The 23,870-nt window shown below is 44.8% G+C and overlaps 1 protein-coding gene and 1 long non-coding RNA gene across 3 annotated transcripts in view; both read left to right on the forward strand.

The window, feature by feature from the left end:
* The window catches only part of LOC140700091 (protein phosphatase 1H-like), a 138,309-nt gene extending 133,489 nt beyond the window's left edge, over positions 1-4,820 (forward strand). Inside the window, exon 5 of one of the 2 annotated variants that reach the window (XM_072972687.1) lies at positions 4,400-4,820. In XM_072972687.1, the coding sequence (XP_072828788.1) occupies positions 4,400-4,442 (43 nt within the window). In that variant the 3' untranslated portion in view covers positions 4,443-4,820. Of the gene's footprint in view, positions 1-4,362 lie in introns of both variants that reach the window. The other variant, XM_072972688.1, reaches the window with a different exon arrangement.
* A 9,832-nt stretch (positions 4,821-14,652) lies between these two features.
* Positions 14,653-18,566, forward strand: LOC140700413 (uncharacterized). Its single transcript, XR_012078799.1, has 2 exons — positions 14,653-14,948; positions 15,365-18,566. It is a non-coding gene; the product is annotated as an uncharacterized lncRNA (long non-coding RNA).
* The last annotated feature ends 5,304 nt before the right edge of the window (positions 18,567-23,870 follow it).

The raw sequence follows: 23,870 nt of genomic DNA on the forward strand, positions 1-23,870 counted from the left end.
CTCCTCAGATTTTGTCATTCCTCTTCCCTCCACGTCCCTAAACCTAACTGATTTCCCAAGCCTCGGGCCTGGCACATAGGGTCATGGCTGTCCGGGTCTCTGTCGGGCCAGGTAACCACGAACTTGCTGCCTCTCAGTGTTTTGAAAGGTTCTGCTGAGAGAAACAGTGCAGAGGGAGGATTTCCAGTCCTCACATCCCTCTGGAAATTCCAAGTCTGTTCCTGGGTGCAGGCTGACCCCGACACGTGGGCCTGCCCAAATGGTCTTCTGCACTGCTTTCTGCTGCCGCGAGCTTGGACAGGGTCCCAGGAGGCAGCTCTGGGAAACGTGCTGCTGTATTTACTGCAGGGACCCTCTTTCCTAAGTACCTCAGAGGACTTCTCTCTGATGTGCACTTTAGGGAAAGGCCTGGGGTGAAGCAGGAGGGGAGGGACTTTATTTCTGGACCCTGAGGTGAGTAGACCAATTGTGATGGTTTAATTGCTGCCTGTCAGGAAGTATTTGTGACTGCTTTCCGGACACTTAAGCGCCTTACAGCACATGTTTTTGGTATTAACTTAATTCCATGTTTCCTCTGATCTTCCTTCGTTTTATTTTCCACATTATTTATTTTTTGATTTGTATCTCGTACATACTCCTGTAATCTCCATTTAAGTCCTTTCTGGAACAAGGTAAAGTCTGAATAAATAAGGTTTCCTGCAAACTTAAAAAGTGTCTGAAACTAGAGGAATTATCTTTAACCAAGTGGTACCCTTTTCCTGTGTTCTCAATTTTATGGTGCCACCAAGCAGCCCATTTCTTAAACTAGAAACCACTCTTTCTCTTTTTCCTTCTCCCCACCCTTGGCTGCTACCAGTTCTTGTCAGTAGCCAGCAGCTTCTTTGGTAGACTCGGGACAGGAGGCTCCTTACAGAGATTGCTGCCTCCCCGATGCCCAGTGAGTCAGCAGACCACGAAGACACCAGTGGGCAGGCCAGTTCCCTGCTGAAAGCCCGCCAGTAATTTCTCATCTTCAGAATCAAGTCCAGATTTGTTGAGCTTTTGTCAGCCTCTCTGCACTTCCCCCCTCCCCCCCGCCCCTGTCACTTCCTAGCCTCGCACCCCAAGCCCTGGCAGTACCACAGCACACACTCACCTCCCTGAACTGAGCCATCCTCTGCCCCGTCTTTACAGCTGCTGAGCGGCTCCCTGGGATGTCTTGTGGAAGATTCCGCGTGGCATCCTGTCTTCCTTGAGGTCTTCCCTGTGTCCCCGGTGCCTTCCCAGCAGAGACCTGCCCTTGGCGCCCTTCTGTGTGCCGCGTCCCCAGGTTCCCTGTGCTGACGCTTCTTTCCTTTTCAGCCTGCAGCATCATTGCACGTCTCTCCCTCTTCCCTAATAGGCCAGAGCTCACCTGTGGCAGGAATCAGATGTCATCTTTGTGTCCCCTCCAAAGTCTGCCAGGAGCAGGCTCAACTCTGCTTAGTCTCTTGAAAAAAATGGCTTATAAATAGTATTGTTGTTTGAAAAGACCGTGACAATGCTGATACCATCGTGGGCTTTATCATAGTCTTTAAAGGGGCCTAGCAAGTCGGTGCACTTAGACTGGAGGTGACACGTGGTGGTGGGGACCTGCAATACGAAGGAGACGGCCAACTGGGGGGCAGCACCCCAGTCCCAGGCACATGGAAGCACCTAATGAATGTGGCCTCCCCACACTGTCCCCAGTTCCCAGTCCTGTCTGACCCAGTCCTGTGCTTCTCACTCCGGATGACACCGGAGATAACATCCCTTCTGTTTGCTCCATTGCCCCACCTTCGGGCAGGACCGGCCCTTCCCTTGCTGAAGCTTCAGCGACAGACTCCTGTTTCCCTCAGGAAGCTCCTGTACCGTCCACTCTCCACACACAAGTGCCACCTTTGTAAAAGATAAACTCTCTGCTCTAAGTCCTTCGGAGCAATCATTTCCCCTCAAGAGTGCTATGAGTAGAAATAACAAATAGAGAAATGAGAAGTACATTTAGTACTTGAAATTTGACAAAACTGCTTCTATGAAAAGAATACAAAGTGTATACCACTTAAGCCAAGTAGATGAAGTTCAGTTCCACCGTCAAATTGTAGGCGAGGCCATGGCCCCATGACTGAGTGAGAGGGTTTTATAGTGACGAGAGCGTGGGCTCGCTCTTGGGACACTTCTGGGTGGGGCAGATGAAGGACAGAAGTGAAGTCACAGCCGGCCTTTTATCCCAGCAGACCTGGGCTTACACATGAAACCAGCACAGCGCTCTCGAGACAGGAGAGCGACGCCTTTGAGAACAGACCGCACTCAGCTCCGGCTGTGCCTGTGTCGTAGCGCGCCTCCTACGGCTGTGTGACGTGACAGCAGAGCTTTGGGTCGGCGCAGACTTGATGATAATGAGCTGAGCTGAGGGACATATTGTAAACAACACAGAACAGAAGCAAAAGCAAACTAGAGGCAAGATAATCCTGCTAGAAAGCTTTTAAGGTCCACGATCGATGGACGGGGGAGAGGGGGTTTAGAACGGATGGACTGATAGAGAACGTGGGCGGTCCTGCCCGCAGCAGCCCAGGGGCTCTGTGTTCACACGCAGGAGAGAGGCCGGTCGGAGGCTGTCTATGGCCAGAGGTTGCCGGGCCAGTTTGTGAGCTGCATGGGCCTCAGGAGAGCAGGTGCAGCCAGATGCAAAAAGGACAGGCTTGGAACAACAGCAGGGAGGCCCTGGGTCCTCTAGAGGCGAGAGGAACTCAGCTCTGGGGAGGAAGGCCGACAGTCACAGCGAACCATTGGGAGAAACTGTGAGCTTAGCGAATGGGATCTGGAAGGCAAACCTGGGCCGGGGAGGGGCGGCTACTCAGACTGGGCTGTGAGGCCTTCAGGCTGTGCCAAGTCAGCGGAGTGTCACTGGCTTGTCTCGTGCCGCGTGTCTTCTGTGCTTCGAGTCCCTGCTCATCTGTAAATTCAGCCTGGGTGGCGTTTGAATGGGCTGTGTGTTCTGGCTGTCAGCGGGCAGGGTGGAAGTAGCGTGCCCATCAGCACATCCCAGAGAAGAGGTGAGGCAGGTAAAGCATGAGGTCCGAGGCGCAGAGTCTGAAAGAGAAGTCTGTGCTCCTTACATTGGATAGAGCAGCAGAAAACAAAGAGAACTAGCGCTGGACGGAGCGTCTGTGGAGGCGACGGGAGCCGGTGCGGGGAGAAGAGGCCCTGGGTTTGTGCAGCATGTACCCAAGAAATGCAAACGTCAGTTACAGCGACTCATTGTAAAATTGCACACTTTTAGCAGAAATGTATTTCATCTGGAAATAAGTTAATCTGAATTGTGACCTACTCTTGTGCCTCCTGACCTTGGAGGCTCAGCAGGCAGACAGATCTTTACTACCGTGTTACTGCCTGGAGGGGAGACCTTTCTTCTCTCCGGCAGTTGCTGTCATGGCTCTAGACAGTTCTTCTTCTCCTTCTTATTCCTCTAAACCTGGGGTTTATTTTTTAAATTGGCATTTGATGTCAGGCTGAGAAGCACTGATTTATAGTCCTATATTATTGAATGTGCTGATCAGGCTGGAGTAAAACTGGGCACATACAGAGAAAACTCAGTGATGGACAGGGTGCACAGCCATCAGAATCCATGTTTGGTGGTTTTTCAGGAACGGGTTGAATGCCATTTTGATTTTTAGTTTGGGCCTGTGGAGAAGGAAATGGATTTAAAGCTCTTCAAGAATTAGAATGGCCAACCTTACATTTCTTAAAATACTAGAATACTGAGAAATTCTAGTCTATCACTATGTAGCATTAAGTAAATTATTTTCCTAGGTAGAGAATTAAATACCCATGCAAAGAACAATCAGGACGAAAAAAGTTGTTTGATTTTCTTTTTTTCCCTGAAAAATGAGGACAGCTTCAAATTTTGTGTGTATGTATGTGTGGTTTCCTGTTCCCCTCCCAGGAAAAGCTACCTAGCATTGGTCAGCGCAGAGTTAGGGGAGAGAGGCACAGAGTAAAGTGTATTTCAGATTTATTGAAAGTAAAAAGAATTCAACCAGAACTTTATTTATAGACTTAAAAAAATAGTTTTGTAAATTTGGAGCTATTGTTTGGCAGGCAGCATCTAGAACTTCCGAGAATGACGTCCGCTTATATTATTGGGAAAGATGAGGAGAGGGAGGAGGTCATCCTTACACATAAATACTTTCAGGTTGAGCTGAACATGCTCCATAATTTAATGTTGCTTCTTTCGAATGACAGAAATTAGTGAAACAATGTGAGAGGAAATTAATTTTGACTGTGGTTTAGACATTATATACAATGTTATATTTCATGATTAAGTTTTTTATAAAATTAAAGCCACACACTCCTCTTTCTCCTTAGACCTGTGTGCGAGACAGAGCCATTCTTTCTATTCTAGCTGTTCGGAACATCAGCAAAGAAGTCGCTCAGAAGGCTGTTGATGAAGTTTTTGAGTCTTGTTTCAATGACCATGAACCTTTCGGAAGGATCCCACATAACAAGACGTATGCAAGACACGCTCACAGAGACTTTCAGAACCGGGATCGGTACTACGCAAACATATGACGACAACGACGTGTTGTATCACGGAGCTGCAGCGATCATGAGGAAGGTACGGCTCCCCGGTGGACAAACGTGTAAAACGTGAACGGTCAGTTGAATCCTGAGGAGACACAGAAGATGCTGACGACAGCACATGATCAGAAAAGTAACTGTGCTGAAAAATGAAACCGCCTTGAACTCCAAGGCAAAAATTGTACCTTTGTAGTTAACCATTTGGTAAATAAGGCAAATAAATTGCATTTCAGTATTTTCTACAATGTACTTGTTTTTTATTTGTGTTTTATTTTTTATTATCGTGATTTGTTTTTATTACATATGGTTCTTTTAAAGTTTGATTCTGAAACCTGTGAAGTGCACCCTCTGTACGATGTCAGGGTGACCACTGTTTACCTTACACGTAAAGACAGATGGACCGATCTCACGAGAGGGCATTTATTGAAATGTTGTGGTTGACCTGCAACATTATGTTAGTTCCTGTCATACCACATCATTTCTCCCCTCCCTCCCCCACCTCCCCTCTGGAAACCACCTATTTGTTCTCTGTATTTATGACTCTGTTTTGATGTTTGTTCATTTGGTTTTTAGATTCCACATATAAGTGAAGTCATACAGTGTTTGTCTTTCTCCGTCTGACTTATTTCTCTGAGCTGACAGTCCTACCACCAGTGCACAAGGGTTCCTTTTCTCCACATCCTTGCCAACACTAGTCATTTGTTGTTTTTTGAATGATAGCCACTCTGACAGGTGCGAGATGATGTCTCGTGGCTTTGATTTGCATTTCTGTGATGATCAGTGATGTTGAGCATTCTTCACGTGCTTGTTGTCCATTTGTATGTCTTCTTTGTGATTTGGGTTACATGCATGTATCTTGCCAAAGTGGTACAGTCAATATTTATGCATCTCAATATATATAAAACCTATCTTAAAAATAATTGAATGGTGGGTGGCGAGTGGATGGAGGTATAGATTAAACAAGATGGCAGAGTGTTGATAACTGTTAAAACGGATGGATGGATACAAGGATGTTCATTGTACTACTCTGTACTTTGTAAATGTTTGAAATTTTTCACAATCATTTTTTTTTAAACTGAGGGAAATGAGGTAAAGATTAATATGCACTGAAATCTAAATGATATAATCTTGTTTTTATGAGGACTGGTATAACCACACATTCTTTGCTAGGCAGAAAATTGAGTGCTAAACAATTAGAAAGTTATTGTTTTGTTCATATCTGCCCTTGGGAAAGAGAAGGAAGGGCAGACTGAAGAACGAAGCAGAATAATCTTGGTCTGCTGCAATCAGACCATGCTATTTCAACTATTCAACTTCCTCTTCTCAAGGGGATAGAGATATCCAGCCAAGATATTACCAAACCTAGTTATTTGTTAATTAAACTCACTTCAGAGCAATACCCTGAGTGCATAATTAATTAAATGTTAATTTATGTTGATGATAATATTGCACTTGAATTTTGAAACTTTTTCTGAATTTAAAATATTTGAGAACCAAGAGCTAAGCATTTCTGCTAATAACCTGCATTTTTTCACATTATTTTCTTCCTTCTTTCTCTTCCCAGCTGATTTTTACCTCCAACTATTCTAACGCTAGTGTTAGAGTTCCCAAGAGCAGAATTTGGTTCTACAGAAATTACCAGGGATACTATTTATTCAACAGGTACCAAGGCCAAGTTGAAAAAATTAATCATGTGACATCCTAAGTGGCAAGTGGCAGCTTCTCTGAGTACTAACTGTATTCATACGGTCTCACATCCAAGGTGGTAAAGTAAGGGGGAAAAAAAACAAACTGGGTCAAGTAAACTCCCCTAACATAATGCTTCTTTTTCTGAAAATTAGTAAGTTACAGAGTCCCAGAGCAAAGGCCAAAGATGTACGTATGTGCCTTCCAAATCTGGATCTTCAGGGTCAAAGCCAGTCATGTCTGGAGGGCCAGGCTGGCCACGGGAGTGGCCCTTATTACAGTCACGTGGCTGGACTCGGCTCGCTTAGGGAACCACAGGTCCCTCTCATTCTCCCAACCACTGCGTGAGGCAGAGAACCAATCTGAGGGAAAAAGTAGACTGCATTAACTCAATACGTATTTATTAAGCACATAATATCTGTCACGTACTGATGCGGTCACTAGGGATACTGAAATGACCATCAAGCACTGGAGCTTTATTGTGGCTATAATTGCACCAAAGAGGAAGAAGGGCGGGTGATTTGGGGACATGTAATTTCACACCCAACCTAGAGGAAGTGACATTTAAACTGAGGCTTGAGTATGAGGAGGAGTCAGCAAGTCAAGGGGGGTAGAGAAGGAGGCTTCCAGACAAGAGGAGACCCTTTGTGTGAAGGCCTTAGAAGGGAGCGGGGACAGTGTGGAACAATGTACCTGGTTCCCAAGGAAACTGGTACCCAATTCCCAGGGAGAGGAGGAGCTCTGTGGCTGAGTGTCAAATGAAAAAGGGAAACAGTGGGAAAGAACACAATAGTCTGTAATTGATTTGGAGAAAACTGGAGACATCTGGGAAAAATTAAGCTGAATCCCTAACTCATTTCTATACCAAAGTTAATCTCAGAGATATAAAAGATGTTAATAGAAAAAGCCATAAAAGTACCAGTGCATGGGAGAATTTTTAAAAATAATCTTAGAATGGGATAGCCTAAAGTAACATGAAAATTACAAAATCATAAAAGATGATATTGATACACCTAACAGCATTTTTAATCTTCAAAAGTTAAATAAAAGATAACTTTTCAACACTGTATCATGAAAGACGATGTTATTCATAATGAAGTGATGACTTTTTTACATCTGTATAAAAAATAAAAGAAAAATGAGCAAATAATGTGAACAGAAAATACAAATAGGTACCTTTGAAAGCCTGACTTGTGACCTTGCTCATAATACGAAGTGTGTAAACTATGACTTACTGTTTTCACCTGAGAATTTTACAGAGGTCAAAAATGTGTTATACGTCAAACTAGAGAGCTTCTGCCAGCAAAGGGAGCCATTAACAAAGTGAAAGGCAACCTAGCGAAGGGGAGAAAATATCTGAAAATCGTGCATCTGATAAGGGGTTAACATCCAAAATATACCAAGAACTCATACAACTCAACAGCAAAAAAACCTGCCAAACAACCTGATTAAAAAAGTGGGAGGAGGATCTGAAAAGACATTCTTCCAAAAAAGACATAGGGATGGCAAACAGCTACATGAAAAGATGCTCAGCATCACTAATCACCAGGGAAATGCAAATCAAATCCACAGAGAAATTACCACCTCACACCTGTTAGAATGACTATTACAAAAAAGACAAGAATAATGTTGGTGAGTGTGGAGAAAAAGGAAACGTGGTGCACCATTGGTGGGAATGGAAATTGCTGCAGTCACTTTGGAAAACAGTATGGAGGTTCTTTTAAAAATTAAAAATAGAACTACCATATGAGCCAGAAATTCCATTTCTGGGCATTTATCTGAAGAAATGAGAGCTGAAAACATCACTGACCATACCTGTGCTCCAAGCAGGCCCTGCAACTTTGAAGGCGGTGGGTGGGGGAGACTGGTTGTCCAGTGAAACTGGAGGCACCATTTGTAATGCCTCTGCCTTCCCTACTGAATCCTGCAGAAGACCTTATAAAGGCATTGTCAAAGGCAAAATATAAGTGCTTGAGGAAGAAATATTTTAATACCAATTCTCATGACTAATCCTGGAGAGATTTAAAGGCAACACTGTATGCACTGCTTTCTACAGCATACCCCCCTAGAACATTGTTTGAAGGCATTAGAAGATGAGGGTGGCTGTTTCCATATTAAAATGTTACTGTGCGAGTCAAATGGATGGTTTTCAAACCTGAAGGATCAAATAGTTTCATTTAATTGTATTCACCAAATTGATTTCTAAACCAGCAGAATTATTTGCAGTGTTTAAGAAGTCATTATGCTCCACCCAAGAGAGGTAAATGGGTCACCTTGGGATTTGCAGCTGGTTTTCCTTTGACAATACGGTGGGAACCAAGTCATGTGTCCTAAAGAGACTTTCTCAGCAAGGTTCACCAAACCTGTCTTGATTAATTTTTCAAAAGCACATGAGGAGCTTTACCAATTACTTTCAAGGGTTGATTTGATCAGTTTCACACGGTTGTACAATCTGCATATTGCTTTAAGCTCCAACAGGCTAAAATGGTTAAAAAAGGTCTGATGGAAGTGAACTATGAACTAAATTCTAATATGATATAAACTTGTATGCTTTAAATTACTGCATATTTGCGATGCTGCATATAAAATGAGCTAATGCAAATTCTCATACTATTTCTGCAAAAGTAGCCTGGGAGCAAATATTAACTCCTTTTTGCCAGTAAGAGATACTGTGACAGAAAACAGGAAGATGACTAAAGATGATGCAGTAACCCAATGTGGAACTATTAAGGTAAGTTTTTCTCTCACCTTCCCTCCCTCCTTCATTTCTAGGGCAGTTACCATTACAGTAATGTGGTTGTAAGTTACCTGCATTTTCAGTTCACACAGGCATTTCTGTAATTCCTTATTGAAACAACTTGCCTTTTCTTTTGTGGCCTTTCTTAAAATCTTGCTCCTCAAAGTGTGGTCCTTAGCCAGGCAGCAACTACATCAGCTGGAAACTAGAAGCGTCCAGATTCTACTAAATCAATCTGCATTGATTCGCATGCAAATCAAAGGTAATAAACACCCTCTGAAGCGACTTGATGGCCCTAGGAGAAGTGGTTTGCCACCGTGGCTGCATATTAAAATTGCCTGGGCTGCTTTGAAACCATATGGTTCCTAGGGATCCCAGCCTCTGATTTAATTGGTCTGCAGGCAAGGCCCAGGTATCCTTGAGTTTTAAAGCTTCCACAGGTGTTTCTGCTCTGCAGGCTTGAGATTCCCTGCCTTAGAATCATGTTGCATCTAGGTGCCCTTATTTTCAAATTTCCTATTCTGAAGACAAAGCAAAACAAAACATTTTATATGTTTTATATAGTATTTTTTCTTGCTACATAAAAGAAGACTAAGAATTCAGGATTTCTCTCATTCAGTCCATTCATTAGTTAAATAACTTTTTTTTTTTAAAGAACAAATGTTTTCAATCTCATGCCTAGCTGACCCTGCTAATTCAGTCTTTTGCTTTAAGCTTTGATATGTTGAAACCTGTTCAGTGTCTCAGAAAATGTGAGGGAGGAAATAAAAGACAGAGAGATGTTTTGCTTTTATTATTATGGTACGATAAGCACTGAATATCACAAGAGAAAACAATTTCAATTATAAAATTCAGAGCACACATGAAAATAGGTAAGGTCTCCAGATAAGATACAGGCAACCCAATTAAATTTGAATTTCAGTTAAACAATTAATTCTTTTTTACTCAATAATTTAGTGTTTTTTAGTATGTGTCATGCAGGTACATGGAACATATTTTTATTTGTAAAATTTGGCAGCCCTAAGCAATAGGCCACATAAAATGAGGTAAAAATTATACCTGTAATTAATAAAAATTGAAACCTATATGATAGGCCACCAGGGTGCAAGTTACAGAGCAATACATATACTCCATGTGTTACAGCTTAATAGGAAATCTGTTTTTGACCAAGACACATCTTGAGGTGGGGATTGAAATGTTGAGATAATAATTTTAAATAATTCTATGCATTGTGATTCTATAATAAGTACCATTCTGCTAATACTTTTTACTAATCTGTGTAAAACTTTGAACCAAAATTGAACACGTCTTAAAGAAAAAGCAGTACTGAACAATCTGAGCTGTTGGAAAAATCTAGCCAGCAGAGGGCGCCAGTGTATCACAGATGAATTTCAAGTCACAAAAGGCTCATTTTTGCAATGCTTTGTGTTACTTCCATTTTATTTAAATATTTATTTTGGTTACTTTGCCGTGCAGTGTTGCTAACACAGATTAGAAACTAAATGCAGTTCTGGTGCACCGTTCAGACTTCCATTGCCCTAAATAATGTATTTCTTTAGGCCAAGATCCTTGCAATTTGAAGCACTTGTCCTTAGTTTAGGCTTGAACGCTCGTGTCCCTGCAAGTGTGTGTGATTGTGTGAGTGATCATGGTTCTAATTAACCAAGGCAATGGCGGTTGGGGTTTATCAGGTGAAGGACGTGAGGATCTCAGTTTGAAGTGGGAAATGGCCAGCCTGACTAGCCAGAATTCCCTGAACCAGAGAATGAGTCACATGCTGCAATTCTGTCCTCACATGTACACACCTCAAAGGTGTGTTGAGGTCTAGTTAAATTCAGGCGAATTTCATCACCACCGCCCCCTATCCGCCCTCCCCCCGCCCCCGCCCCCAAGTACTGTCTATGGAGGCAGAGACGGCGCATATATTCTGTGCCTGCTTTGTGCTAGGCTTGACGTATTGTAGATTTGATTTCATTTCATTCTCATGACAGCCCTGTGCAGTGGGTGTTACCATCATCTGTTAACAGATTACAAAACAACAACAGCCAAGCCTGACAGAAAGGATGTGTTTCCATGGACACTCCTCTTGCATACAATGGGTACTCATTTAACATTTGTCTAATGTAGCATTTCTCAAACTTCGTTCTGAAAGTCACTGGTGCCCTTAAAGGTTTCTTAAGTTTTCCTTTTTAAACAATTTTGGAAAATGTCGTAAACTTTAACCCTCTCTCAGAGTTTCACAATGCACAAAAATGGTACAAAGTTTTAAAAGAAATTCTGTGGCAAAAAAATATCTTTAACTTTGTACAACTCAAGTTTTGCAATCTTAATTGAACTAAGAAGGCTTTCCTCTCCCTCCATTTTTAATAGAACAATCACCAATATTGCAAGACAGGTACATTTTTGTGGAACATGTTTTGAGAAGCATGGGTCTAAGGAATAAATATATGGACTATTACTCGTGGTAAGAATTAACGGGAGTTGGTTCATTATCATCATCATCACCATTATCATCACCATCATCATCATCATCATCAAAAAACATGTATTCAGCCCCTTCTGTTTGTAGGGCATTCAGTTAGGACCCAGAGATACTACACAGACCCTGTTATGGAGGACTTTGTTTAGACGAGGAGGCAAAAATGCCTTTAGTTTGGGAATGTAGTTTGAATTCCTGTGACCATATTTCTCCAAATTTTAGAGTAGGACAGTGTTAGGAAAACAGAGTTTCCAATGATTTCTTAATGTGGCATTCTGTTTTGTTCCCCAAGTGAACAATTACCATTCTCTTCCATTAATTTAGTATGGCTCAGATGTTTGGAGCATGAGACATTTAAACCTTTGATTATGAGTAAATCCGGGCAGAAGTCATTAAGAACCATGCATCTTTGACACACCCTGGGAAAACAGATGCTCTCCTTTTCACATGCAAGTGCACACACACGCACACACTCAATTTAATCTCCTCAGTGCATCACATCTTCATGTTATTTGTTAGAGGAACAAAAGCCAACGAAGGATGTAGATACCGACATCAGGGGACTGGCCAAAGGGCTTGGAGTTTAAAGAACAACAGCAAAAGAAAATCAGGTGTTTTAAAATAATTTTGATGGCTGGCAAGTTGTCAGCAACCCAGAGATCTCTAGCCTTTCTTCTCCAGAGGTGTGGTATTTCACACCATTCTGGCACCTTTTCTCGAAGACTCTTTTAAGGCCTCATCAGGCAATGTGGCACCCTACCAACAGGGAAGAAATCCATTCATGGCTGTGCCAGTCACAGGGGAGTTGGCAATGAAATATTCGGCTGTGATTACACCTGCAAAGGGAAATGGGAAAATGAGGAAAAATTATCCAGATAATTCTGTCTTGAAATACGTTTTCCTAAGGACTTCAGAAGCCTATAACAACAAAAATGATTTTCCCTCTTGGATCACCTTATTTCAGCCAGTGCCATCACATCCCCCAGATGTCCCTTGGAAGAAGGCTCCGTGTGGAAGGGTTCCAGGTGGATGGCCAGGCTTTTGGAAGTGTCATGACTTGCATGTCCACTGAATCAAGTTCACCTTCTTGGAGAGAATGGACACGAGGTTTTATCTTTGCCTCCACATGTCTTAGCAGCCTTCTTACCCTGTTAAACCACCGGGCCTATTTATTCAGGTCACAAATCACTGAGCAGTGTAGAAATAATAGGCTACTGATGGCAAATCGTGTTTTTCCACATCATGACTACAAATAAGTTACCTGAGACAACTTGGAGAAGCCAACCTCAGTATTACAGTTTAAACTCAAATCCAATGAAAGGAAGTCATTTTTTCACATAATGCAGTCACGATTGAGAATGATTATTTTCTCTTTACATTGATACCCTGTAATCCTTAATTCCCCTTATGAGATTTGCTTTAATATCTAAAAATAATGGACATTCCTGAAAACGGAGGTGGCACTTGCTATGGCACTACAAGCTCATCAGGGACTGCAGAGAATGTCCTCATGGGCATTTTTCATATGATATCCGAAGTGTCTCATAACATTACTTTGGGTGGTTTCCTAGAGGAAGGAGACATATCTGATGGTATAAATGGGTTAATTCCTGCCTTGGTCTGAACTGGCACCATTAGCAGGCTTTCTGCCTTGGTATCTCTTTGTTTCATGCCAGTACACTGTGGGGTTCTGGAAGAAACAGGCCAATTCATCATTTAAACTGTGTTTCCTACATTGAGAAATTGAGAATGCAAAACAAAAGGAGTTGAGCCTGAGAGGCACTAGTTGCAGTCTCTGCCAGCACCACTCTCCCTGTCCCAGACCTGATGTACACTTGTTAGGGGAACTTGTTTATAACAGAGATCAATGTTTTTTAACCTCTGTGACTCCAACTGTGACATGAAATCATCACTTAACCAAACCCTTTCAGTTAACCCCAAATCTCTCTTTGATACTTTTATTCATTTCTTTAACAAATATCTATTTGGGCCAGGCATCATTCTGGGTACTCAGATACTGTGAAAATGTTGGATGAAGTCCTAATTTTCTTAAAGCTTACTCTCCAGTGGGAATAAGGACAATAATCAAATTAACACAGAATCTATAGAGAAAATAAAATAGGATGAATGTAGTTGAGAGTGATGGGTGAGGAATGAGAAAAAGCCTCTTTAAGGATATGGAATCAGCTAGGGAGGGAGAAGAGCATCCCAAGCATTGGAAACAGCAAGGGCAAAGGGCCTGAGGCAGCAGCAAATTTGGCAAGTTCAAGGCTCTGGAAGGACCCCTTGTAGCCAGAGCCTAGCGAGCAAGGGAGGGAGAAAGCAAGACAGGGAGGGAGAGGCAGGCGGGGACTGGGCTATGAGGTTCTCGTAAGGCCTGCTGAGGAGTTTGGATTTTATTCTACGTGTAGTCAGAAGAATAGTTAAGAAAACAATTCTGGGAGGTCACTGACCACGACTTGTGCGAGGTGCATGTGCTGCGGCTGCGCGAGGACCGCGTGCACCACGCTGGGCCGAGCCATGCGCTGCGTGAGCTGGTGCGGCGCCTGCGCGGACCTGGCGGGCGAGACAGCTCCACGGCGCCTGCGCGGACCTGCCGGGCGAGACGGGCTCCACGGCGCCTGCGCGGACCTGGCGGGCCAGACGGGCTCCGCGGCGCCTGCGCGGACCTGGGGGGACAGACGGGCACCGCGGCGTCCGGGCCGCGCTGCCGGACCAGTCCCGCGCTGTCGGCTCAGGGCCCGCGCGCGGGTAGCGGAAGCTCTGCCACTTCGTCTCGGCCTCGTCCTCGCCGCCGCCGCCCGACCGCCGGGCTCCCGGAGCTGCGCGTGGCGCCGCACCTCCCGGTCGCCGTGGCTTTCGTGGACGAGGGCCACGTGCGCGGGGGCCCGGACGCGGCCGCCGACCCCGCCTTCCTCGTCACGCGCAGCTTGGGGGGTTGGTCACCTGGAGTGACCCGTCCGAGATCAAGCGGCACGTCCTGGAGGGCAGTGAGGAGCCTGGTGACTTCAGTGTGGAAGCCTGGCGGGTCTTCCCTCGCCAGGACTGCAGTTGGTAGACGGGGCGGCTGAGACCTGAAGCCGGAGACTCTGTGGAGGCGCCCTCCCCGAGAGCGTGGCAGCCAGCCTTCAGGTCTTAAGAACCTGGCTTCTCAACTGCAGGCCGCGCACGGAGCCGAAGGCCGTGCCCATTTCCCACGAAACTGTCTTAGCCTTTGGACGCTTGACCATGGAATGACTGCTTTAAGATGCAGCGGGAAGCACTTCTTGCTGCGCTGGGGAGTTGTTGGATTCCTGCACCTGAAATACCATAGTGTGAAAGCAAGAACTTTTCGGGGGCACCCAGCTTTCCTTTCATCATCTTGTAGCAGGGCAGTTCGGCTCAATTTATTTAACTGAAATTCTTGCTCCCGTTCGTGATTAAGCTGTGTACAGATGATGGAGAGTTTAGTCTCAAGTTTTCACAAAATAGGTGAGGTTTTAGTGTTCAGAGTCCCCTCCCTTGTTGAAAGGAATGCTCTGGTAATGCCAATAAACGATGGCCTAACTGCTTAAAAAAATCATTCTAGCTAGAGGGATGACTGTGGTGGCGAGAATGAGAGTGGGAAGACACCTCGGGCTATTTCAGGTAAGTGGATTCGAGTGGAAATAGTGGAAATAGAAGTGGTTGATAATGAAATACATTTTGGAGAGAGAAACTATAGGATATATTGGTGGAAGTAGATGTCGTGATGAAGGAAAGAGGTATTTGTCTCGAGCAATCTCCTGAGATGGGAAAGAACAGTTTGATTTCAGCGTAGTTCGTTTCAGATGTTTATTTGGCATCAAAACACTAAGACCAGATAAGTCAGCGCTACAGATATAAATTTGGGCATAATTTGCATACAGACGCTGTTTGAAGACCAGAAACTGGACCAGCTGATCTCAGGAGAGAGTATGGAACCAGGAGTAGATGTCCCAGAACTGCATCGTAGGCCACACCAACACAGAGGTTGGGAAGAGGAGGAGGAATCAGCAAAAGAGACGGAGAAGGAAGAGCCAGCACTGCAGAAGGAAGAGCCAGCACTGCAGGTGAAAAGCTGGAAAACCAAAATAAAACAGTGCTTTAGAGAGGAAGTGTCTGTGCTGCTGAGAGATACAGTAAGATGAGAGCAAGAGAGATGGTCACAGAGTTGTCTCTTACAGGTTCTGGGTGACCCTGGGAAGAATGAGGCCCTTGACCAGGATAACAAAGAGGATGAGACTCCATCTTTGTCTTCCAAGAGAACTGACTGTGCAGCCACGGAGACAAAGCCTGTCGCAAGCAGCACTTCATTTTGTGGCCACGTGTAACTTCTCAGAGGACCTGTGTGCCAGGGAAACCCGGGTTACTTTATAGAACAATGTCATGTCTAGATTTAGGGTCCCTGGAGGTCCAGCAGTCTGTATTTTCACCTTCGACCTTCCATGACCAGCGGACAGATGTCAGCATCTGTACAGACGTTTCCGGGGATAGACGTTCATGACGTTCATCTTACAAGAGAGTCTATTCTGTAGTTGCATGGCTTTGGTCTTTTTGAGAACATGGTGATTTATTGTGCCAGAATTTTAAATTTTATTTAAGTTTCAGGTATATAATTTGACATCTGTATACACCACAGAGTGATCCTCACCACGAGTCTAATTACCCTCCATCACCATGCGGTTAACCCCCTTCCTCCATTTTGCTTGTGTTCAGGATGTTTTAACGTATGTCTGTGTATTGTCTATACATATGATTTCTCTCTTTTCTCCTCCTCCTGTGTGTGTGTGTGTGTGTGTGTGTGTGTGTGTGTGTGTGTGTGTGTGTGTGTGTGTGTGTGGCGGGGTGGGGACTGGAAAGAGCATTTTCTGGGTTGATGTCTTGGCTCTGGCACCTGCTAACTGTCCTATTTTAGGCGAGTTGTTTTACTTTTTGGGTGTCAGTCTCTTGATGAGTAAAGCGGGGCCCACACCATGTGTGTCATGGGGCTGTTAAGGGTGTAGAGTGAGATGATGTGTCACTCACTCAGCAGGTGCCTCGTTAGAGGCAGGTGTCAGCAGGTGTCCGTCCTGCCCCTCCCTTAGCTCCCCGGTGAGCCTTCCCTGGGGGCTTCCACTGGGAAACCTCCCCACGTCTCCCAACCACGCTTAGTCACGTTTTCTTCCTTTTTTTCTTCATGTGTACTGTTTAGCACATAGCATTGTTCATCTCTTCCCAACTAGGTGGTAAGCCCCGTGAGATTGGGAAGTGTCTTCATTTTTAGGGAGGAGAGCTAGCGTAGTGATTAGGGGTGCAGCTTGAAGCCAGATTGCTTGAGTTTGAATTCCAGCTGCATCCTTGTCGGCTGACTAGTCTTGGCAATTTCCTTAATCTCTCTGTGCCTGGTTTCCTCATTTGGGGACTGGCTGTATCCTAGCACTGACATACGTGGGTGAGGATTAAATGGAACAGTTCTGATAAAGTTCTTGAGACAGTGCCTGGCGCGTCGTCAGTGCTCTGTAAACGCTTGCTTATTGCGGGTGCTCTTTGAAGCCCCTGGGGATGGTTGCCCTAAAGCCTCAAGTGTGTGGAATGACTGAGTGAAGTGACTAAACAGAGAACGTGGGTCACTACCTGGACAGGCAGGCAGGCCACAGATAATATGACTGTAGATGATCCTTTACAGAATAAAATTTCAGAAGTTACACGTAAAAACATTCTTATTGTAAAAAATTCAAAAAATGTAGAATTCTGTTGAGGAACATCTCTATTCTTAGTCTTTCTCTTCCTCAGTGCCCTGCCTTCCTGTATTATTTTCCGAATTTATGGTTTAGTCTTCATGGTCCAGGTGTGAGTCCTCATGCCCACAGATTGGAAAACAAAATCGTCTACTCATTTACCAAAAATGTCAGAGATTAATTAAGCAATTAAAATTAATTAGAAATTAATTCTAAGTTAGAAACTTATTACGAACCATGGTTTTAGAAATAATTGCTTTATGCCCGAATTAAACCTTTTGTTTTCTCTTCAACATGATATGTGTGCAGAGTAGAGATTGCCCTTGAAGGAATATTTCAAGACACTGGAAAGATGTGCCTTGTTCAAAAGTTCTCTCCCAATACTCCCAATCCTATGCTATTTTCTTATTAGAGCTGAATTTCTCAGAGTTAAGGTATCATTGCCAGAGAGCCCCTGTGAAGTTGCATGTCAGCCCCGTTTCTAGACACGGCGGCTCATGGGGAGGGAGGGCCCTGAGGACCCGGGGATGCTCCGTCCGTGTCAGAGTCTGGCCCCTGACTTGCCCTGCCCAGGGGGTCAGAGACCAGCTCTGCCTCGGGAGCTTTGACGCTCTTGGCTCCTGCTCCGTGATTTTTTCGTCTTCTCGTTCTTCAGTCAAGGTGCCTCTCTTCAGACTCCTTTTATAATTTGAAAAAACAGTAGGAGGAGTTCTTTGGCTGGTCTGAGGCCGTAGCCATCCTTTGATAGTAAATTTTTGTTTCTAAGGCACTGTGCACAGACCTAGAGGCATTTTACTATGGTTTGTTTCTATCTCTTTTTAAAAAAATAAATAGAAAGGGACACATGATTTTTGATCAAATCAATCTAAAAATAAAACCCATGGTAGCAGAATGTTGTCCCATACTTTCTCATGATGCTTTATTGCTGGCATTTTCTTACTATCCTAAAACCTACTTCTCTTGTGATTTTATGATGATATAAAATTATTGGCTGAAACATTATAGCTGTTTTAGATTTGATGATTTATTTTGGGGCTGGAGTCACATCTTTCAGAAAAACATGATTTTATATTCATAGATGTTATTGATTTCCTAACTGAATCTTTAAATTTTAAAGTAATATTTTAATTCTTTTATTTACGTAAATGTTCAAATCATCAATAAGCCAAGGCTTAGCACTTAACTGTCATAGTATTTAGGATGATACATTTCGTGTTGATAACTCAGGGATCCCCATCTAGTTGATAATAATAAATTGTGGAATGTCACTGATTGAAATCTGGGTGGACACTACTGTTGCAATTCTCTGTCTCCTCTGTGGCCAGTATTTTATGTGGAAGTTAGCAGCTATTAAACTCTCCCGCTGTGAGCACGCCTGTCTTTTCAAATGATTATAACGTTTTGCTGAAGTAAAAAGCAATTCTCACAAAGAAATGGTGTAATTGGAAAAGAAGTCCACTCATTCAGATATGTATCAGCGAGTGAATGTTTGTTAAGAACTGGGTATCACGCCAAGTCACAGTTGTGTTGGCTCAGGTTCCCCCCAAAGCAGAGGCTTGCTGGTAGGGAGTGTTGTTCTGCGAAATAAACAAGAGTGGAAACTGGAAACAATGAAACAGGAAGGGAGCAAAGTGTGACTGAGCTGATTTACTACTGTGGGCAGCAAGGGTTCAGCTCCCCTGGGGACCCTCTAAGAAACCGTGTAGGAGGCCCCTTCGAATCGCCCACTCGAGATGTGGAAGTGGGCAAGGTCCAACGCCTCAGGTAAGGCTTGTCCTTGGGGATGTCAGCTCCCTCCACGTGCACGTCTGTGTAAGACTCAGAACGGCTGAGTGGCTCCTGCGGGCCCCTAGCAGAGGCAGAGGGCTCCCGGCCGGAAGCTAGAGATACAGGAGCCGATGAGGATGCATCGTCAGTTTTCATCTGCTGGTGGCCGTGGCCCGGGCTGTACCGAAAAGTGGGCCAAGGGGGTGTGAGATGAAGCAGAAGAGGAGTCTGATAAAGCAGCCCATGGGCTCGTGGATCTGTTTGTCTAGCGGTAGACGCAGACCGTAGGCAACTACAAGCAATACGATGTGATAAGTAGTAAGAAAAAAGGAGAGTTTATCAGCTGGAACTGTGTGGGTCTACGTATCACAGAAACTCCACAGGAGTGGTTTAATCCGATGGAAGTTTACTTTTCTCATGTTATAAGAAGTCCAGAGGAAGGCAGTCTGGGGCTGGGGCACGTGCTGAAGGAAGACGAAGGGCACCAGGCTCCATCCTGCTTCCTGCTCTTCCATCCTCAGGGTCTGGCTTTCATTCTCATGGATGGTGGTGCTTCTACTTCTGGGCGCTCTGACTGTGTGACTGTGACATTATGTGGAAGAACGTGAAAATAAGGAATATTATAAGCACTTAAGAATTTCAGAGAGAGACAGCATAGCTAGAGAACTGAGTGCAAACGGGTAGTGGTGAGGTACATGTCTGACAGGTACTCTGGAATCAGTCTAGACGACAAAAGGTCATAGTGAGGAATTTGGGTTTTATCTGGAAGGTTATGTGACATTGTCGAAGTATTTTAAAGACAGGACATGTGATAAAAATCTGTGTTAAAAAATCAATCTAAAAAACTTTGGAGACAGGATTAAAGGACTCCAGGCTGGCAATCATCAAGCACTTGCCGTAATCCAAGGGAAAGGTGGTGTGGAGTTGAACTAAAAAGGATGGAGAGAAAGGGACTGATTCAAGACGCATCTGGGGGACAGAACTATAGGACTTGGTGGACATCCGTGTGATGCAATTTCTCTAATCCAGCAACACAAGAGGAGGAACAGACTTTGAGGGTAAGACGATGGACTTGCTGACGTGGAGGCTCCTACGGGACAGTCAAGAGGTGATGTCCAGTAGGCAGTGAGAACGTTGCAAGCTGGAATCATAGTTGGAGGTCATTGGCATACAGGCGGCGTTTGAAGCCTCGAGCATGGGTGAGGTCCTTCAGATGGCATGAGTGTGAGAAAGAAGAGCCTGAAGGGCAGTGCCGCAGGGCACACTGGCATTTAGAAGATGGATAGAAGGAGATAAGCCCACAGAGGAGACGGAAGGAAGGTGGGGGAGAGAGACAGGTGGCTCCGGGGGAGAGTGATGTCCTGGCAGCCGGCGAGGGGAGAGGTTCAGGGTCTGGTGTGGTGTCATGGTGCCTCTCAGTCAAGTTTATCCCACCTGTCTGTGCCTCCTTTCATTTCCTCAAAGTGAGGAAGGTTTAACCAGTCTGTTTCCTCATTTTGAAAATGGAGATCATAATAGTACCTACCTCAATATCGTTTTAAAGATTAAATGAAATGATGTGTAAAAGGTGCTCAGGACTGTGCCTGGCACAGAGGAAGTCCTCAGAGAATGGCAGCTGACCTGCTGTTAGGATATTAGAAGTTTCCTCTCAAGAGTGTCTGGAGATTCAGACAGACAAGAAGAACGCCACTGAAAAAGGCTGGGAAACATCCACTGGACTGTGGTTCAGGGAGGCCTTTGGGGACCTTGATGCATTTCAACGGCCTGGTGGAGGCGGAAGCCGGAATGAGTTGGGGAGGGGACTGGAGGGGGACAGTGGATTGTGAAGAGATAGATAATGGTGGTTTCATGGGAGTTCGTTGACTGTTCCTCTTTTTTTTTTGGATATTCGAAGATCTCATAATAAAAGATTTTTTAAAAACGGCTTAGAGACCATTTATTACAAAAAATATCTTACTTTTCCTCCAAAATATGCACATGGTAGAAATAGCAGAAGTCCTTGGTAAGCAGAGGACTCAGCCTTTGCCTGATGGAGAAAAGCTGTCTGTAGCCCAAGTAGGATGCTTTCCAGAGTTGGGATGTTGCCAGAGGGAAACTCCGTTGTTTGTAGCTGTCAGCCAGACTCAGATGCTGTCCGTCTCAGCCCCACACCAGCGTGGGCTCCGGAGTCAGACTGCTGCATTCCACCCCTGGCTCCAACACCTGGCAGACTGTGAGGTCTTGGTGACTTACTTAACCACTCTGTGCCTCAGTTGTAGAAATTTATAAAAGAAGGACAGTAACTCCCACCTCACACGGGGGTTATGAGCGAATCCATGAGCCAATGCATATAAGGTGCTTAGAAAGTGTCAGACACAGACTAAGTGCTAAGATGTTGTATTTCTTTCTACATATAATTGTCTTTCTATGTGATCTAGTGCTGTTTCCACTTGAACAAATCTTATATTGAGTAATTTTTTTTCCCTAAGAGAATTCGGAAGTTACACAGTCTTTCTCACCACTGTCCTGTGATATTTCTCATGACACACACGCTCATGCTCACCTACCGCTTATACACGCATCACAAAAACACGCTACCCTCCCCCGCGACCGTTATTGAGGCTATCAGCCTTGAAAAGTCTGTATTCCACCTTCACAGTTGTCAGGCACCTTTGTGGTGGGGGCACAGGGATAGGTCCATGCAAGCGGGAAGGGGATGATTTTGGTCCAGTTCAAGTCCCTTCTGGGGGACAGGCATTCACACAAGTCCTCAAGAAGCTGGGTTGATGTAGTCCAGTGTGGGAAGGAAGAAATTCTTTCTAATGAGTAATTCCACGGAGCGCCTCAGCCTGTGGTTTGTGACTGTTCACTCCCCCACCTGTGAAGGCAGGGTCGAGCTGAAATTGAGCATCTTTCCTTTTTATCAAAGGAATGTGCTTACGTCACACTATTTCCTGCGATAGTCAGAAGAACTCAGCGTGCTTCTCTGGTGTGGCATGCTCTCTCCCTTTTCTTCACCTTCCCAAATCCTATCTATCCTTGAAAGCCAAACTCAAGTCGTGAGTGTGAGGGAATAAGTAAGTGAAGGAGACTTTTCCCAGGAGGATTGAGAGACACATTGATGTAGGAGTCACACGCGGAAGAAAGTCCCCCGAGACAGATGTCACTTCGCTGAGACAGCTGACGCCACGTTAGTCAGGATAGACTACACCTCGCTGCGGTGACACACAGCTCCCAGATCTCAGCAGCCCACCCTGTGACGCTGTCTTCCCTGCTCAAAGTGCACATCCGATTTGAGTGGGCAGTGGTGGGGCAGGGAGCGTGGGGTCGGGTGCTGGGGGAGCTCAGGGACCAGCCTGCCAGCAGCTCAGCTGTCTGTCTCGGCAGCATAAGAGAGCGCAGAGAGAGGCTGAAGAATTGCAGAGTCTTGTCATTGCCTCGGCCTTTAAGTGACACAAGTCACTTTTCACATTTTATTGGCCAGAAACATTCATGTGGCCCCTTCTAACTGCAAGAGGGCTGGGAGGTATGATCTCCTGAATGTCCAGTAAGAAAAATAAGTCTGTCTATAGATGAAGGAGGGCAGTGCTTATCAAAGCACATAAATACTTAGGCCGCTGGGGTTGCTGTTTGTAAGTGGAGGGGTGATGTGAAGGGTCATGGGTTTCACCCTCAGAGGAAAAGGGAAGTCATTGAGACCTTTGGGCGCTGGCAAGTGTACCTGGATGTATCTGGCTGTTGGATCATGAGGCAGACTAGAGTTAAAACCTAATCTTACAGTCCATGGAAGCCCAAAGCCTCAGATAGATGTCTGGAATGGGCTGTGCATACCAGACAGACTTTCTAGAGCTTGCAGCAGAGGAAAATCAGGGTCACCCAGTCCTCAGTCATGGACCACGGGAAGCGTTCCGAGCTCGGAAACCAGGGCATGGAGGCATCGTGTTTTTGGTTAGTAATTTGTCCTTTACCTTAACATTTGGCTTCAGTTGGCAAACAGTAACTCCGAGCAATAATAAATCAACTGCAGTCAGCTGTCCAGGAGTTTATATTATACAATTTAAATGTAGGCAAATGCTAATTTATTCATTTATGCCTGTCTGACTGCTGAGACATGGAGATATACCCTTCCTTCTAGACAGAAAAATAGCAACTGAAGTGCCCTTGGCATAGAAGTAGCTCCTCTCTTCCCCGAGAGGCAACTGTGAAATAGGGCTTGAATTGGCTGAGTGTTTACATAAAAAGTTTTTTTTTAAACACAAACAAACACAAGTTAAAAACATTATTTAAAAAATGAACCAGGAATGAGGGAAGTCTGACCAGGGTGGGTTGTGTGAGGAGAAATCATTTGGACAATTTCATTAGGTAACTGAGCTAGGAATTCTGGTGGTGCGGAATCTTCAGAGGCAGCATCCTTTCTAAGCAGGAGTCCCTGTCCTTTGAGGACACGAGTCCTTTCTGCTGTTGGAGAACGCTGTGGGGAGCACGTGCCTCGCCCAAGAGGAAACCCACACCCAGCTGGGGTGATGGGTGGGGCCTCCTGCAGTGGGTCTATAATGATGATAACACATTCATCCAATTTTTTTTCCTTTTAAATTACCTAGAGGCCGGGGCACTAGGGATCTACAGAGAAAGTGTCAAGGGGTCCATAGACCATTTACTGCTGAAATGACTGTGAACCGAATTTCTTTTTTCCCTCACTTTTAAGCATGTGAATTTGGAAGCAGTCTGTTCTAGGTGAGAGTCTGAAGCTGATCCCACACAAAAATGAGCTGCCAGCCCAGCTGACTGCACTTCATGTTTCCACCAGTGGTTTTCTTTTCTCGCAGAAAGAATGCGTTTAGCTGCGGCTTAATATTTGTGATCCATTTCAGTGTTCTTGTGGGCCTTAAAATGTAACGCCAACAACTGCCTGGGCTGCGATATCTGGGCC

Source organism: Vicugna pacos, chromosome 12 (assembly GCF_048564905.1).
Source record: "Vicugna pacos chromosome 12, VicPac4, whole genome shotgun sequence".
Taxonomy (NCBI): Eukaryota; Metazoa; Chordata; class Mammalia; order Artiodactyla; family Camelidae; genus Vicugna; species Vicugna pacos.